The sequence below is a fragment of the Sceloporus occidentalis genome, unplaced genomic scaffold (genome assembly GCF_023333645.1).
Source record: "Sceloporus occidentalis isolate IW3139 unplaced genomic scaffold, rSceOcc1.0.p SCAF_5, whole genome shotgun sequence".
In the NCBI taxonomy this organism is placed as follows: domain Eukaryota; kingdom Metazoa; phylum Chordata; class Lepidosauria; order Squamata; family Phrynosomatidae; genus Sceloporus; species Sceloporus occidentalis.
This window is the reverse complement of record NW_028316985.1, coordinates 73,757,204-73,775,794: the sequence shown is the minus strand read 5'-3', so window position 1 is coordinate 73,775,794 and position 18,591 is coordinate 73,757,204. Positions and strand designations below refer to the sequence as shown.

Here is an 18,591-nt window from a genome sequence, read left to right as displayed (position 1 = left end):
TAACTGGGCTTATTGCACCAACTAAAGAAAGGTAATAAGTGGGCTGCCGTTCTTGTGTGACCCATGAACTTTCTTCTTGTGCAGTACCTGGCATTAATGATAAATGACATGGGGGAAAGAACCACTGGGGATGGGCAGTGAGCCTCCTTCAAGCTTTAACAGCAATGAATGGCCTAGAAAAAAAATCTTTACATGTCATGTGGGCTATAGCTAAGGCCACGTGGAAGATACAGCTCTGTCCTACCTCCCAGCCCTTGCCTGCATCAACTCTTTGACATTGAAAGGGCTGCTATGCCCTTGCCTTCACAAGCCCTTCTCATCCCTTGGTCTAAGATTTATCCCCTGATATTATTGACCCAATAACCCTAGTAAGGTTTTGGGATTTGTGTTCAAAGGAGAACACATGAAAGACCTGCTTTTCAAACAATAATCCATTGTTGCTGTGAATATTCTGAGGAACAATTCTCAAAACCCTGTGGATAAAGTTGTGGCTAAGAGAAGATCAGCATGATGCTCAGTAAAGTCCGCTTTCTATTTATATAACTCTTACTGCCTGAACTAGACAGAATGTTCCAGAGGCATGCTGAGAATGACACAATGTGATGGTGGTCAGAACTTGGATTCAGCGCAGCTTTAATTTTTAAAAATGGGAAGGAGTAGTGGAAGTAGCACAGGAATTCTCCCAAAATAACAGGAGGTAGCTTTTCAGTAACAGAAGGAAGAAAAGGAGAAATGGGTTTCTTACATCTGGTTTGTTCCTCCATCCTCTGAAGATAAGGGGAATGTTGTCTCTCATTAGCCAATTCTTTTCACCATAATACAAAGAATTGTGGGAAGAAGGGAACTATGAGGAGCTATGTTATACTGATACAGAACATTTGTCCAGATAAACTAGCCAACTTCAATGTGGTGTCACATAAATGTGTTCACCTACAACTGTGGCAGAGCCAGCAGACCATTATAGCTTGAGATAATGAGAATGGTAGTACAACAGATCTAGAAAGCAGCAAGCTGGGGAAGGTTGCCATAGACCATGGAGAGTAGTTCCACTGACTAGTAGTGGTTCTCTAGGATCTCAACCAGAGGTCTTCCATGTAATCTGCTTTATTTTTGTTCTCCACCCTCAAATCAACTTCAACCCATGGCAACCCTGTAGATGAGACATCTTCAAGATTCCCTGTTCTTCACTGATTTGTTCAGTTCTTGCAAATTTGTAGCTGTGACCTCTTTTATAGAGTTCATTCATCTAGCATGCAGCCTTCCTCTCTTTCTACGTCGCTCCACCTTTCCTAGCATTGTTTTCTCTCATGCCCTCTCATGATGTGGCCAAAGTACAACAGCCTTAGTCTAGTCATCTTGGCTTCCAGAGAAATTTCTGGTTTGATCTGTTCTAGTACCCATTTGTAGGACTTCTTGGTTGTCCATGGTATCCTCAGCAATCTTCTTCACTACCACATTTCAAATGAATTGATTTTCTTCCTATCCACTTTCTTAACTGTCCAGCACTTGCATCCATATGTGGTAATGGCTTGTACAATTCTGACTTTTGTGCTCAGTCGTATATCATTTTTCCCCTTTCTCTTTTTAAATAAGCTAATTAAGCTGGTGGTCATTATTGTGTCTTCTATCAGCAATTTTAACACTTGAGTGACATGTGACCAGAGCCTCAGAATCTTACTCTTATGATGAAAAGGGTGCTGCTATTTTTGTTTAGTTGGAAGTGACATTTTAAAAGTGATTGTTACATGGCATGAATTTTGAAGACTTGTAAGTTATTATTATTATTTTAAAGAACAAATTAGCTCTTTTAGAACATTAACCAGAACATCTGGAAATTGTTCCTACTGAAGAGAACAACAATCTAATAATTGCATATTTTTAACTATATCATAAAGTTGTGAAGATAAAACAGGTTCAAGTGCCAGAAAGTGGAAACTGGCTGCCAGTTTTTAATAGTTACATGTTGCCTTGTTTTGTGGAAGAAGATACTTTTCTTTGAGATGTGACTCGGCAATACTGTGACATTGTGTTTTGTCACTCTATTCTTATGCTGGGTTTTTTTTTTTTTTTTTTTTTGGTGGGGGGATAGATTATCAGTCCTACTTAACTTGAGTGTCTTTTTTGATGAGACAAAAGATAAAGTAACCATGGCTTTAGTCTATAAATGAATGCAGATGTACAAAACAAGTTCACATAGTCTAGACATCACTGATTCAGCAAAACTGGACTTTTTATATCCTCTCCTACTATCTCCCACATACACTCTTCCATTTATTGGCAATGAGTTACCTGTAGTTATGGGAAGATGCCATTTCACCACAGTCTTTGGTGACCCTTTTCAAAAGCAAAACAATGTTGGAGTTTATCACACGGGAGGAATTTATCTTAATTTCGAATGAAAAGAAAGTGGGGCCAGAACACATTCACGTGAATCCGCTAGTTCAGCGAATTTACATGAATTTGAATTGCATTCAAACTGACTTCCCATTGCCCGAAAATAGCTTGCCATGGCCCAAAATTGTGTGTGATCACCTCTCACGCAATAATGTGAAACCCCATGATTGCGTTCGGACTGACTTCTCATTGCCCAAAATTGCATGTGGTAGTCTATCACGCAATAACATTAAACCCCATGATTGCGTTTGGATTGCCATTGGATTATACTACCAATTTCCCTTGTCTGATAACGTCCTTTGAATCAATTGGCATGCAAAACAAAATACTTTTTTAAAATTAAGTTACACTGTAATGATATCTATAATCAGCTAAACGTTGATGTTTTTCGTTCCTTTTCTGCTCTGAATTTTCTTTTTTCTCTTCTGTTTTCTTGCTAGCATTGTTGTTTTTTTTAAAAAAAGAAACCCATGGCTTTAGATGGCAATTTGTACACTTGTGCAGCTGCACACCTGCACACATTTCATTGCAGTCCTGAGTCATTATTTCTGCAGTTGGGTTCTAATTTATTCAGCGAAGCTCATTATCTGAAATACAGCAGTTTGAGTGCATTCCATCAGTAAAAGCGCTAGCTATTTTATGCACTGATCTTTATAATGATTGGATGCATTAATCAGACAACTGTTACAGTAAACCAAGAACAGCTTCATACTGCTTCTTCCATTAGCATAATCACATTATGTTTCTTAAACAACATTCCAGAAAGCTTCACATTCAGTCTGGTGCATGGGAGAAGCTAATTAATTAAAATCCAAAAATAGTGGTATGCAAAGAAACTGATGAGACATCCAGTAAAATTTTTTATATGTGAGACCCAGAGGAGAACTACAAATGGTACACATTAAGAGCCAGCTGATATGTGAAGATGTGTTTCTATTGTTACACATAACCAGCTTGCTGATATGTATGTGTGTATGTCTAAGTCTTGTAGTGCTATGAAATGACTACCAGGTTTTATTTGACATAAGCTTTTCTAAACTTCACTTTATCAGCTAGAAGTGTATATTTGGCTTCCTGATAATCCATGGACCCAAAAATGTGTGCTTCCAATTCCACATTATAAAAAGCCAACCTTTATTAATAGATATATCAAGGCTGCCTAAATATCCTGAAGGTACCAGATCCAATCTGATCTTGGAAGCTAACCAGGTTCAGTTCTGGTTAATACTTGGATGGACAGTTGCTAACAAACACCAGATGCTGTAGGCTATATTTCAGAGAATAGAACTGGCAAAACCATTTTTGAGTATTCCTAAATGTTCACAGATATTCTGAAAAAGAAACGGGTGCTCTGCTGAATTTGGAAACTTCTCATCTCTCCTTCTCTTTTTTTCTTACACACTCCATAGTATAATATTTCTGTCTGAAGCCTTCACAGTTAGTTTCAAGCAAACCCAGTAGGTCTGGAAACATGACTGTCATAACAGGTTACATGGACTTGATTCAGATTCAGACCATGACAAAAACTCACATTATCTCAACCATTTGATAATGGCAAGATCTCATTAATTTTAATTCAAATGCCTAACTACTGTATGGCGGGATACAAACCGCCATATAGTACGTATTCTATACGTACTAGGGTTAGGAAGGGGCGGTGCTTCTGCACCCCCCTAACCTTAGTATGTATAGAATACGTACAACATGGCGGCGCCCCTTCCACATGGGGGCCGCCATGTTTACGTACTGGACGCATAGCGTCCAGACGTGTCACGGCGCCTATGACGTCGCGAATGCACCAGCGGCGCCTCGCGATGTCATAAAGGCGCTGCAAAAAGAAGCTCCGAAATGGAGCTTCTTTTTTGCTCCGCGCGGGAGCCGCGCGGTTTGGCTGCTGCAGCTCCCGCGCGGAGCAAATGGTGCCTATGCTTTGTAAATTAATACCTACCTACCTATCTAAGAGAACAGTGGGAGTCAGTGTGGTGTAGTGGTTGAGTATTGGACGAAGACATCAGGAGAATAGGGTTCAAACCACTGGCTGACCTTCAGCATCTCACACATTCTCAGCTTCAGAAGAAGGCATTGTCAAACCCCCCTATGAACAGCTCTTGCCAAGAAAACCCCTTGACAGGTTCACCTTAGTGTTGCCATAAATCAGAAATTGACATGAAAGGCACACAGTATCGGCAATGAAAGCCTTAAGGAATTGTGACAGCATGGTAAAAACTAATTGAGACCACCTATATTAATTCAGCTTCTTTTAAGTCCTAGACTAAAGAATTAATTTTTAAAAGGCAACAAATTGCTAGTACTGTAAATGTCTTGAGGGGGGGGGGGGAACCAGAAAGATTAAAATCCTCAAATCAGAGATCCCTATCACCATGCTGATTAATTATCTTTTGTAGCTTGGAAATGGAAAATGCAAGATGGGATTTTTGCAGTGTTTGAGTGTAAATATTTAAGATAATGGGAAAATGCATGGATTGAATTACAAATGTACTTTGAATTGGTCAGATTCTGAGGCCTGGAATAAAACTAGGTAAAACTGCAAATGACTTCTGTGATGTCAAATCTTCTTCTTGTTGTTATATTTATTTATATTCCACCTTCCTCCTGGTACAGAGACTCAAGGCTGTAGTTGGTGGTACAGTGTCACCTGCTCTCCTTTGTCCTAGTCCTGCCATGTTTCTGATGCTTCTTCTGTAGTATGTGTTCTGAACAGTGATTAAGTTCCTCCAGGTCTTGTCACTGCTTATTGTAGTAAAGGCACAGGCAGAAAAAGTACATCAATTACCTGCAGGGGTATATGCTTTCAAACCCATTTTGAGAGATTTTTTCCCCCCCATAAGCCTTGATGGATGGATTTCACATTCGAATGAGCATGGTGCCATAGCTTAACTTTTTTTAAACAAGGGAGTCACTTGTCAGGTGTGCAAATGCATACCATTGATGGACTTTGTGTAAGTCGTATTCTTTGTATAAGTCATAACTATGTAGGTAAGTAAATAGTCATGTGTAAGTCTGGAAATTTTAGTCAGAAAAGTTACCACATTAATGTTAAAGGCTATAATAAATGCTAATATAGTCACCATTTTCTTTTGCTTTGCCCTTCCATCCTTTTTGACATGTGTGTGTTTTCTTAGCTCTACCCATACCTGGTCACCTTCTCCACACATTGTACATCCACGATTTACCATAAGTACCTGCTTATCTATCCAGCCTTTAGGGTGACACAGTCATGCCTACCAGAATTTTACAAGCTCTTTGGCATCTATTAGCCACCTTGAGTCCCTGTACTGGGAGGAAGGTGGGGTATAAATAAACATAAACATAATAATAATAATAATAATAATAATAATAATAATAATAATTTCCTTTGTTTCATCCTTTAAATCTTCTCTTTTTTTACATTCCTTTAGGTTTTACCCTCAAGTTTTAACATAGGTCATATCAAAATCCATAATTTTGACCCCCCAACATGCCTTTGACTTATACATGAGGTCAACGTACAGTCGACGATATATTGTAACCTATCTTCATTTTCTTTCAAATATGGAGAATATAAAATGCTTTATATCAAAAGCAAGAGGGTGTGGCACTTCATCAAGTCATTAAAAGAAACCCTCCCAAGTTTGTCTGAATGATCACAGGCGTGTAATTTTTGACATCTGATATAACTCATTGAGGAACATGCACAGACACTTGAAATAACATGTCTGTTTGTGGATGGCAGAGATATTAATCCTTGAGCATAAGTACAAACATGAATTTTGTCAAGAATACAGAGAAAGACAACGAGTTCTAGAAGTGTGCAACAGTGTGTATTCACAGTGCCCTACACTCACAACAGAAACCATTAACAATCACACCAGAGTGCACTTACAGACTGCAGTGTCACTATACAGGCTTCCTTTCACTGTGAGGAGAATGGAGATTGCGGCTAGCAAGGCCCCTTCCCAGTCTCTGCATCGATGAAACGTGTAAATAGAATGATTGTATATCATCCATCCAAAGGTAGTAACTGAATAGCCCAGCCTCTGCCACTATTAAATGGCTGTTCAATCAGTACCTGCCAGTGAGTCACTACTTTATCGCTAACATCAGGTCCTTTGATGTGGTAATTCTTAAGCTGTGTTCCAGAGAACATTTCTGTGTAGTTCAGTGGAAAGGCCAGTAATGGCAGACAGGCTTGCTCACTGAGTCTTTAAACATTTATAGGAATGTGATGAATATGTTTTAGTGTGTGCTTGTACATTTTCCCCCAATGTAACAGCTTCCTTGCTATATTCTATGGAAGATCTAACTCATAGAATTATAGAGTCATAGAGCTGGAAGAGGCCACAAGGGCCATCAAGTCCAACCCTCTGGAAAAAGTGGAATCGGGGAAAGAATCTCCTAGAAGTAGATATTTGAAACTTGCTACCTCAGTGGACCTTATGGCACGCACTTTTGTTAGCATTCTGGGCATGAGCAGTGGATGTGTGCGGCCGAGGGAATACACTTCACTTCCACAAGCCAGCCCCATTCTATCGGCTGATGCCAGGCCATTCCCATTCAGTGCTGGGGCATGTAATTTTGTTCTGCAGTTTTTCGGCAAAGCAAAATGGCACATCTCAGCACTAAATGGGAATCTCCAGGCACCGGCCAATAGAATGGGGCCAGCTTGAGGACAGTGCGGTGTGCGATAAAATATGTTCTCACTCAGCCGTGCACATCCTCTGCCAATGCCCAGAACACTAATGAAAGTGTATGCAATAAGGTCAAGTGTTTGACAATGAAGTCTATAGAGCTGTGACTAAAAAGAAGTGAGTTAAAGTACTGTGTGCTAAGAGAGAAGAAATGTGGCAGATTTCTTTGTTGTCTGTGCATATGCAAACAGAATGCTGGTTAGCAAAGTATCTTTTTGTATGACAATGAGCCTTTGCAGTTAAAGTTGCCTGAATCAAGTTGCCAAAACTCTAATCCTGTGCAGAAACTCAAGCCTCACTAGCTAGGCTGAGATGCTCCAAGATTCATATTGCCCATCTTCTTCCTAAAGCTTGATCCTCTTTTTAACACTGCTACTCATCTGAAATGGTAGGTTGTGCATCAACATCCACCAAACCAAACTAAGCTCAGTCAGCCAGACTTCCCTGAGCTTACCACCTAGGAGTAATTCACACTACAGAATTATGTCCTAAGGAATCCTGGGTTTGGCAATATATAGAGGGGCATTTAGAATTTTCTCTCAGAGCCCTCCAGGGGGACTCACCACACTAGAAATCCCACAATTCCATAAGATATAAAAGTTAAAGTGGACTTATAGGAGTTTATCACACGGAGGTCCTTCCATGTGATAAACATCACGCAAGCACCCCCAAACGTCATGCAAGCACCATGGGTGTGATCCCCCATGGCACTACGGAAGTGGAATCGTGACTCCTGTTTGTTCCCATCATGCACTCGTAACTGGGGGAGCCTCCTGGAATGCTTTTCTTATTGACGATTTATCCCATTAATAAGATAAGTGCTCCAGGAGGCTCCCCCGGTTACGAGTGCATGATGGGAACAGAGCAGGAGCTGCGATTCCCCTTCCGTAGAGCCATGGGGAAATCACATCCAAGGTGCTTGTGTGACCTTTGGGGGGGCGCTTGCGTGACGTTTAGCACATGGAAGGACCTCCGTGTGATACACTCCATAGTGCTATAATTGGGTAGTGTGAATGTCCCCCTGGAGGCAAAAGAGTGGAGACTGTGTGGTGAGGTAACAATGTCAAATGTTCATATAGATTCATACGAATTGCTATCCATGTATATACAACGCATACATGGATAATTTATTTAAAACACACCTAAAAGGAAATTAAGGAAAAATAAAATGAAAGTGTGAGTATGTGTATGATGGGAAAAGCTCTTCTTCTTTTGAGAGAAAACATAATATGGCAGCTAGCTATGCAGCCCCAGAATTGGATTCACACATCTTTCTGCTCATGTTCATTAGAAAGAGAGATTACCTAGAATAACGCAGGCTTGGCCTGGTAACATGGTTGTCTTGCTTCTATCTCTCTCTAGGATATTTGGCTAGCTAGTTCATGTCAGTTTGTGGGATTCTTGTGCCTTCTTTGCTTCATGAGTATCATATATTTCCTAAAGTGAATTCATTGCTGGAACCAACACCCGAAGAGATGCAAGCATAGCACTTGTAAAAACTGCAAAGGAAAAGAACTGAGGCCTGGCCTTTCCTATTATACTATTGTAGTAATGAGAACATTCAGGATTTCAGCATAGATTCGCCTGACCTGGGAACCTAGCTATACAATGAAACATAATAATTTGGTTTCCAGTGGTCGGTGCAAAAACAAATGCTGAAGGTGTGACATTATTTTGTGGGTGGTTGACTTATATTTATGGTATTTACATTATGCATCACTTTACAGCTGTACATTAACATTTACTTTGGGAAGTACAGCTATAATTAAATTTTACAGCCAATTAAGCTGATGAGTCACTGTCATCTGGGTAAATTACTGTTTTAGATCCTTGAAACAATTAGATTGGAAATATTCTTAGTAACTTTGCTTCGTATGTATATGTGTGTGTGAGAAAAGGAAGGAAGTCTCTGCTCTCTTACTTTGTAGCTTCAGGAAAACTGAAGACCTGAAGCATTTTTGAGAGGGGAGGGAGAGAGAAGATGGAAAGGCAAGAGCAGGAGCCTATAATTTCATTCCCTCAGTACTTAATTAGAGAAAGACATATAATGCTAATAAAATGGTAAACTTGTTTCTAATTTATGTGGCAATGTGATTTATAACCATATGTTTGCAAGGGGTAAAAATGAAAGATTATGCTGCAAATAAGGGGTCATCTATCTAACTTTCATGTGCACCGACAAGAAAGAAGACCTCTGAATAATGAGTATTGGTTCTAAGAGGGGGGGGCATAAAGATTTGGACTGTACATTTTATTTTAATTGGCTATCACGAGAGGCAAGCATTTTACATCTGCATACTTGTCATAAATTTGGAGTGCCCCAAATTGTGTTGGAGACAACTGCTTCACTGCCAATTTAACTATACCTTCTGACACTCTAGAAAACTCTAGAAACATACTAGAAGTTCCAGGATTCAACAAGATGTTGTCTTGACACCTGAATTTGGAATCCTAGGACCTTATCAGACTCATTCCCCCCCCCCCCCATTATGGGCATGGGAAGGGGATGCTCGGGGCTGCGTGAGTCTGAGAAAAAACGCATTTTATTGCACCTCAAAGTTTCCTCAAAATGGCCTCATTCCATCGATCAGCGCCAAGCCGTTCCCATTCAGGGTTGAGGTGTGTCCTTTGCTTTGGTTGGAAGCCAATTAGCTGATGATAGAATCAGAATGCTCTACTAATGCTTAACCTGCTTTTTCTTGAAACTCCTGAGTTTAATAACCCTGTAGCTTCTAAATTTTCCCTTGATTTTTGAACAGTTTTCCTTTAAACTGACACTGCTTACTTTGGCCTTATGGTCAACCTCTGAACATTCCCTTTAACCACCAGACCATAAAGAAATCTGAGTACCTCTTTAGATGTATGCGCACGCATACACACACACGTGTGTGAGTGTCTCATTAGGCTTCAGTTAAGTGTATGGACCAGATCTGTCAAATACAGAACCCATTGTTAATGGACTCTCCACCCATATCAGTAAGTCCTATGCTACATGACTAAGGTCACATCTTGGCCCTTGCTGTCCATCACTGCTGTGTTCAGACATATTTTTGTTCTTTACTGTACTCTATGCACCACATCATTCCTCACTGTTGACTTTGGAATCCATCCATTTATAGCTCAGGGCATAACCCTACATATTTTGTGAGTATTTATTATGCCATGTTACAAATTTCAACTTGTGTTATTTCACCATCATTGTATTCCCTGTTCTCTTCTCTCCTCCCCCAATTCCTATGGATAATTTGAAAACTTGGTTGAAATTTTTGCTGTTGGTGCTGGAATAGTGTTCTGCAATTATTTGTTTTTCTGGAAATTTTGAGGTTTATAGCATGCAGCCTTCTGACTAATGGGGCAAGTATTGAATAGGAAAGTGTCAGGGAAGAAATATTTGCACTTTGTATATTTTTAATAGTGATAACTAACAAATATGTTTTCCTTCTGATTTGTGGTACATATTGGATATTTCTAGAATTGAGAAAAGAAAAACATTTAAAATACAGTAATGACTGATACAGAAAACATTTTATGGAATATTTGTGTTAGTTTATTTCGTTTCTCATAACCATCTAATGAAGAGTACGAGAATATTAAATTAACTACACTTAACACTAAAATTGTTTGATAGGTTTCAAAATGTGGAAGCCTGTAAGAATACAAAATCTCACATGCTATATAATGGTCAAAAACTTTTATTTCTTAAAAAGCCCAACACGTTTTGTCCTTATCCCTAATTGTCCTTCTTCAGGGGCTATTCTAAAATAAACAAAAATACATTTACTGTGTATATAATGTTTGAGCCAACATATAAAACATCTATGTGAAACTATCTAATTTTTAAAGGATTTTTTAAATTATAGATATACATACATATTATACATATACATACCAATTCTCAGAAATTTCTGGAGATGCAGTCTTCACTCTCTATAGAAGTGGACATTTGATTGTTAGAAGAAAGGATTTTCTTTTCTTTCTTTGTCTGTTTTCATTCTTCATCTGTGAACATATTCTTTCCAATTTTTTATTTGGTTCTTGCCAGGTTTGAGGATGTGAACATGAAAAAGAAGAGACAGCTAAAAACATTGGCTACACAATGGTCTCATTGGAATGGAGAATCAAACCATGGTTTAGTGCTGAATGAAGCTAACTTTCTCTTAAATATGGCACTTTCCCCTCCCATCTCTTCTTACTATGGTTTCTAAGCATTGGCGGGATACAGACGGGCAAAAAGGGGTGTATTCATGACGTCATGAAGGTAGAGCCTTCAGACGGGCCTTACCTGAATGCCGCCATGAACACGCCCCCCGCATGCCCCAAGCGGGAAGAAGCAGCATTAAAAAGGTGCTGCTTTTCTCCGCTTCTTTTCCGTTTGATGCGCAGCTGCGCAGCTCCGTCTGTAAGCTGCTGCACCGGTACGTCAGAATTGCTACGCCACTAATGTAAGTTGCCCATTTAAAAGCTCCGTGTCTGCTGCGTCGCATAATGAGTCGGGGTCCTGGAACATGCGCAGTTTGCAGTCAGGCTTTAATTGCAGCGTCAGCTGCCATGCAGCTGTGGAAGCTGCAGCACAGCTGCAGCGCATTTTAAGACTCCTAACCCTAACCCTAACCCTAACCCTAGAGCAACATGTACGCATGCGCTGCTTGGAAAGTTTGGACTTTAAAGTGAACCCCTACACACATCCCTGTGCCATTTTCACCTAACAATAAAAAAACCCTAAAACTTTAAATATTTACATATGTACAAGGGAGGTGATGGGGGATGGCAGGGGGACAGCGGTGGCAGCGGCGACAGCTGTGGCTGCGCATTGCAGATTCAGCAGGAGCGCGGGGACCAAAGGAGAGGAGGCATCTATGATGCTGGTGACACTGGCAAAGTGCAAGCGGACAAGGATGCCAACACCAGCTGATCACCAGCTGGCAGGAGACCACCATTATTCTTGGGCAGAGCAGCGGAAAAAGTTTTAAAGGGGCTTGGGCACTTTAAATGTGCACATAGGCTTTCTGCCACCGCTGCTTAGCGCTGCAGCTGCGCAGCTGCGCATCCGCCAGCCAGCAAAGGAAAAAAAAAGCCCCGTTTTTGGCCGCCCGTGAGGAAGCTGCCTCTCTCTTTGCAGCATCCTCCGAGGCGGCGGTTTGGAAACTCCGGGTCTGAAACGGCCCCAGGTGAGGTGTCTTCACTGCCCCCCATGTGGAAGCCCCATCTCCTGAGCCACGCCCCCAGGGCGGGCGGTCTGGAGGCTCCGTATTCAGCAGAATACACCTCCAAGACGTCTTCTCCTGCCCGTCTGTATCCCGCCATAGTTTACTTAAATAAATCATAGTTAACCACATTTTCTAGTTTGGATGGAATGGTGAGATTGAATCCACTATTACCAAAAGAAAATTTTCAGAATATTTTCTATATAGCTGCATGGAAGAAGGAGAGAGAAGAGGAAATGTATGAGCCCAGGAGGAGGTTATTCTCATTTACATATTTATTCATAAAGTTGCTATGTTTGTTTACCATTTGATATAATAAAATACCTTAAGTGTTTATATTCAAGGACATATATGAAATCAGCTCACAAATGTGATGTTATCCAATGACATTCTAAAAGTTTCCATTGAAGATCAGACAGGTTAGTTGAGCATGCATAGGGGAAATAAATCTTTATATAGTATTAAGCTAAACTACACCCAGATAAATTCCCAATAAATGACCTGATGAGGAATCTGTACTTAGGACAAGAGTCCATTGTAAGAACAGAATATAGAGAAACAGAATGGTTTGAATCTGCAAATAGGTAAGGCAAGGCTGCATTCTATCACCTTATTTGTTTAACTTGTATGCAGAAAATATAGCACAAAGAAGGTTTAGACTCAGAAGAAGGGGGAGTGAAGATGGAAGAAAGAAACATCAACAGTCTAAGATTTGCAGATGACACCATATTACTAGCACAAAATATCAGAGACTTGGAACAATTACTGAGGAAAGTTCAAGAAGAAAGTGCAAAGGCAGGTTTATTGATGAATGTAAAGAAAACAAAACTAATGATCACAGAGAATCTTCATAAATCCAACTTAGACATTGAGGAAATCGAAATAATCAAAGATTTCTTGTACCTTGGGTCAAATATTGATCAGAAAAGAGACTGCAGTTAACAAATCAGATGAACACTACCACTAGGAAGGGCAGCTATGAAAGAACTGGACAAAATCCTAAACTGTAAAAATATACAACTAAGCACTCACGTCCATACATTGTGATGGGGAACACAATGGCTTGGTGTATCTTCACTTTAGTGTTCAGAGCTATGTCTTTGCACATTAGACTCTTGTCCAATTCTTTCATAGCTGTGCTTCTCATTCCTAATCTCCTTCTGATTTGTTGATTGCAGTCTTCCCCTATATTTGATCCAAAGTATGGGAACTCTTTGACTATTTTGATTTTCTCATTGCCTAGGATGAATTCTTGCAGCTTTTCTGTGGTCATTATTTTAGTTTTATTAATGTTTAGTATTAAACCTATCTTGGCACTTTTCTCCTTGACCTTCTTAAGTAAATGTTCTAAGTCCCTGTTGGTTTCTGCTAGTAGTATGATGTTATATGTATATCTTAGATTGTTAATGTTCCTTTCTCTGCTCTTCATTCCTCCTGCCTCTGGCTCTAAGCTTGCTTTGCAAACAATATTCCCTGCATACAGGTTGAATAAACAGGGTGATAGTATGCAACCTTTTTTACCCCTTTACTGACTGGGAACCATTCTGTTTCTCCATATTCTGCTCTAACATCAGCCTCTTGCCCCCAGTGGAGGTTATGCATCAATATGATCAGATGCTGTGTCACTACCATTCCTCTAAAAACAAGCCATAGTTTTTCATGATCTATGCAGTTGAAGGCTTTGCTTAGTCAATAAGCACATGCAGATTTTTTTCTGGAATTCTCTGATGCTCTCCTTTATCCAACATATGTTTGCAATGTGATCCCTAGTGTCTCTTCCTTTCCTCAAACAAGCTTGCACCTCTGGTGTTTCTTGCTCCATATATGGTTGGAGTCTTTGCAGCAAAATCTCTCATTCTAGCATAATATCATCCAAATATGTTGTCATTAGAACAGAGGTGGACTTATTTTCTCACCAGTGAGTATGGCCTTTGAATATCACTGAACAATTCACAAACAAAAAATAACATTAAAAAAGAGTAGGTGTTTTGGGCCTTACCTTATGTTGGATTAGAGTATATGCAGTCAGGCAGGTACAAAATAGAAATTTCAGGATGACACAAAAATAAGACACAATTTCTTTACAATCCATAGAAATGAAGGAGCTGTGTTCATACTCTCAGAATAGTGTTCATACATATTTAAAAGCCCTGTTTGGTTGCCCCAAAGTAAAAATGGTTACATTAGTAAGTATGAGAGACAGGGTCTTCTCAATGGTGGGCCGAAGAAGTATGCTATCTTTTACAACCTCTTCTTTGTATGTCATTTTGTGAGGGCTTGGCACTAATAAAGGGACTCAAATATGCTGAATGTATTACTTTTTTTTTTGTAAATGGCTTTTTATCCCTTGGTAGTTTAGAAGGGAGGATTTTGTTTCATAATGGAATGGTTGTACATTGATCAAACTTATTTAAATGAAGAAAAATAAATTAGATTCTTTGAGCAGTATTTTGGATGAAACAGCAGATTTTGAGCAATCAATTGTATCTCATATGACTTGTGTTAGTCAGTTTGTATCAATGAGTTTATAAAATAGTGCCTTTTGTTATCCATGACTGTCATGCTTTATATCTTTCTTTTAAAAAATAAATAAATGTGTATTTCAGGTACTAAAAATCATAGTTTAAGTGCTGCAAGGCAGCTAAATTCTTCCCAGGTTTTTGAAAATGAGTGGTATTGCATTGCCCTAAATGAAATTGCTATATGTAGAATAGGTTTAAGTCTATAAAATCTTTTTGTTTAAAAATAGAGCAGCATACGCCAGTCTTGCATACAGTGACAGATGGTGGCACCACTTGGCACAAAACACATCTTTCCTTCAATGTGTTTGGTTTATAAGACAATAGATGTAGATGAAATAAAGGTATTCTCTCTGTTTCATTTTAAACAGAGTGACAGAATGCTGTAAAACTATCCCATAAATAACTTTAGCCAGCTGCTCAATAAGAATCACTAAGCTGAAAACAGGCTTTGGAAACAAGACTCTGTGTAGGCTCTCTCTCTTTTTTTAATCATTCTTCTCCCCACAGTCATTTATGATCCTGAAATGCAAGAAAAAGCTTAGAAGTCATCTGGAATGCCCAATAATTAGAAGTAAAGGCAAATGTTCATATTTCTATCTTGTCTAGAATAATTTTTGTTGGAAAAAATGTGGACTTTGTTGTATCTGGAACCATGCATCGAACCACTTACCATGTGCTTGAACTTGTTTGTATGCATGCATTTTCTCTGCTTCACACACATACATACTTTTTGTAACACATTATTTACAGTCAATAATATTCCTTAACATAGCTAAAATTAAAAATCTGTTTCATGCCCCTCTTCAGTGGCTTCTGTGGACTTTAAGGAGTAAACTAATGAATTGTGATGAATGAATCCTTATTAAAACAAATAAGGTATAACAGTTGTATTCAACATAACAAGGATAGAACAGCTGTATTGGATTTGGGAAGACTTGTTGTACTGTTAACATAGGTGAAAACTGTTGTTGTTGGGTTTGTGGTTTTTTTTTAGAAGTGTTCATATTTGGCAATCGTGTCTCATAATAGGGATGTGAACATAATGACTGATTGATCCTTATTAATTGTGGAGGGAAAAAATCACATTAACCAAGATTTGTAGAATTCTTGGTCTGCAAGATTATTTGTTAAATTGTACATGGCTCTTTCAGTTTCCCATCATCAAACAGAAACTATGAATAGCAGATTATTAATTGTTTCCTCAAATTATCCATGGATAAAAGAAATGTGTGTATTTGAAAAGATGCATAAAGACAATTTAGTTAACAGGAAAAATGCAAAAAGATGCACAGAATGTGGATGGGATCCTGAAATGCAAATCTTTTTTTAAAAAATAATTCTTTTATTGATAACTGAACTTCTAACCATTTCATACCAATAGCTCCATAAGGTGCCCCATATTCTTCTGTCACCACAATACAACTGCCTGTCAGGAAACCTCTGCTTCTTCTATTCTCATCTTTACTGACTGAAATGAAAAGAAGTGAATGCATTCAGTGTGTCAAAGTAATGTAATTGATTTTGACTGTAGACCCTTGATGCAGAATTTTGAGCGTCCCAGTCTTTTGATCTGGATTCACTGTTCCAGATGCCTAAATCTAATTTGTAGCTCCAACTAGAGTAAACCCAGTGAATCAAAGGGAATTTGGTGAGTCAGCAACACTGATGTAAGTTCCATTGAATCAATTGTTCCATTCCAGTTTTATCTAAACGGTTAAATTTAGGCTAAAATATCCCACTGGCCACTAATGTGAAACCGTTGTTGTTGTTGTGGTGGTGGTGGTGTACCTTCAAGTCATTCCTGACTTATTTCAACCCTAAGACAACCATATCATGGGGTTTTCTTGGCAAGATTTGTTCAGATGTGATTTACTAAAGCCTTTCCCTGAGGCTGAGAGCATGTGACTTGGCCAAGGTCACCCAGTGGGTTTTATGGCTGAATTGGGAATCAGCCCCTGGTCTCCAGAGTCACACTCCAACACTCAAACCATTAGGCCATGCTGGCTCCCTACACAAAAATATAAATCAACCAATTCCTCTTTCCTCTTTCCCACAGGTTTGGAAAGAATTGCAAGAGACTCTTCTTATGAGCAAGAAGGAAAGGTCCAATTTGTCATTGATGCTGTGTACTCCATGGCATATGCATTGCACAACATGCATAAAGAACTTTGTCCTGGATATATTGGTCTGTGTCCACGGATGACTACAGTTGATGGTAAAGAGCTTCTTGGTTACATTCGAGCAGTAAACTTCAATGGTAAGTTTGCACTACTTTAATCTTATCTAAGTATGGTCCCCAAATGGCATGGATTTCCACTCTCCCACCTCATCTTTATATAGGACACTTCCAGGCACAGGATTAGAAACAATTCTCTCTTTCTCTTTTTTAAAATCATCTTTTTAACCTGCTTTGAAAACCAAAATGTACTTTTCACACAATATCAATCTTTACTAGGAATGGGTAAAAGTTAAAATTCTGTTTCTGCCTAAACAATTGAGTGGGAAATTGATATTTTGGAAGCAATTTATGCAAGACTATTTATGGGATGACCTCAAATGGCTGTGAAAGTAAATGTGCCCATTAAAGGAAAAAGAACTCGTTGTTTTAAATGGCTGTAATCCTGTTTCTTAATTAAGTAACCTGACAGAAACTTCCTTCATCTGTGTTCTGATCACTGGCAGAATTGGTCTCCTTCTGTCCATGCAGGAGGTGCCTGGTAAAGTAGGTTTGGAGGGGAGTTACAATGATGAAAATACTGTCACAGTGATGATGAAGTAGTGCTGGTGAATGCAAAACAATTACTTAGATTTACTCAGCCATAACTGCTTCATATTCAGATCACTACATATTAATGAATTTGATACTATTGCCACAATTATAACCCCCCCCCCAACTTATTTTACTGACACCAACTGTATAGGGACAAGGAGATCCGTTCTGCTGTTAACTGGAGTGTGGCTGAATGATGTTTCCATTGGTTTTTTGGTTTTTGGTTGGGGGAAGGGGTTAAGCCATGACGGGTTACTGTGTTAACTAAGAGCCTGTACAGACAGGCCAAAATAAAGCTGCTTCAGGTCACATTGGAAATATGCTGTTTAAATGAAGCATGCATCCTAAGAGGCTAGAAGCCACATGAAAGCCACGCTCCATTCCTAAGGACTGGAGCGCAGCTTCTGGCTTCTTAAGATGTGTGTGTCATTTAAACAGCATACCCCCAAAATGACCTGAAGCAGCTTTATTTTGGCCTGTTTGTATGGGCTCTAAACTAAGTACCTGATACAGGATTCCAGCCATTGTTTTTAGACTGTCTTAATCGTTTGCCTGTAGCAGAAGTTTGTGTGAATCTTGTTTCATATAGGTAATGGAAGAATCACCAATTTCCTGCTCCCAGGAACTTCATTGACAGTGTTCTTACACAACTGTAAGGACCCATTCACACTATACAGTTCAACTTTTAACTGCCATAGCTCTTTCTATGGAATCCTGAGATTTGCAGTATAATGATGGATGTTTTGAATTCTCCTCCAAAGTTCTCCTTCTAGTGCATCACCAAGCTATCAATCCCATGATTCCATAGGATGCAGCCACAGCAGTTAGCGGAATCATACTACTATAATGACACTTACAGTTAGTTTTGTGCAAAGGGCTGATGCACGCAGCCCATTTGTTCCATCATTTGTACAAGTCTGCAAAGGATAGTTCATTGTGACTTCTGAACTCAGGATTGTGATTTATTGCTGGCTTATGATCCTTGTTCATTTGGTAACAACAACCTAATATCC

General features: G+C 39.3%; 1 protein-coding gene across 4 annotated transcripts in view; it reads left to right on the top strand.

Annotated features, from left to right (window-relative positions):
• The window catches only part of LOC149312325 (metabotropic glutamate receptor 8), a 627,813-nt gene that overhangs the window by 376,901 nt on the left and 232,321 nt on the right, over nt 1-18,591 (top strand). For all 4 annotated transcript variants that reach the window (XM_089524400.1, XM_089524401.1, XM_089524399.1 and 1 more), the window contains exon 7: nt 16,865-17,065. In XM_089524400.1, the coding sequence (XP_089380526.1) occupies nt 16,865-17,065 (201 nt within the window). The remainder of the gene's footprint in view (nt 1-16,864; nt 17,066-18,591) is intronic.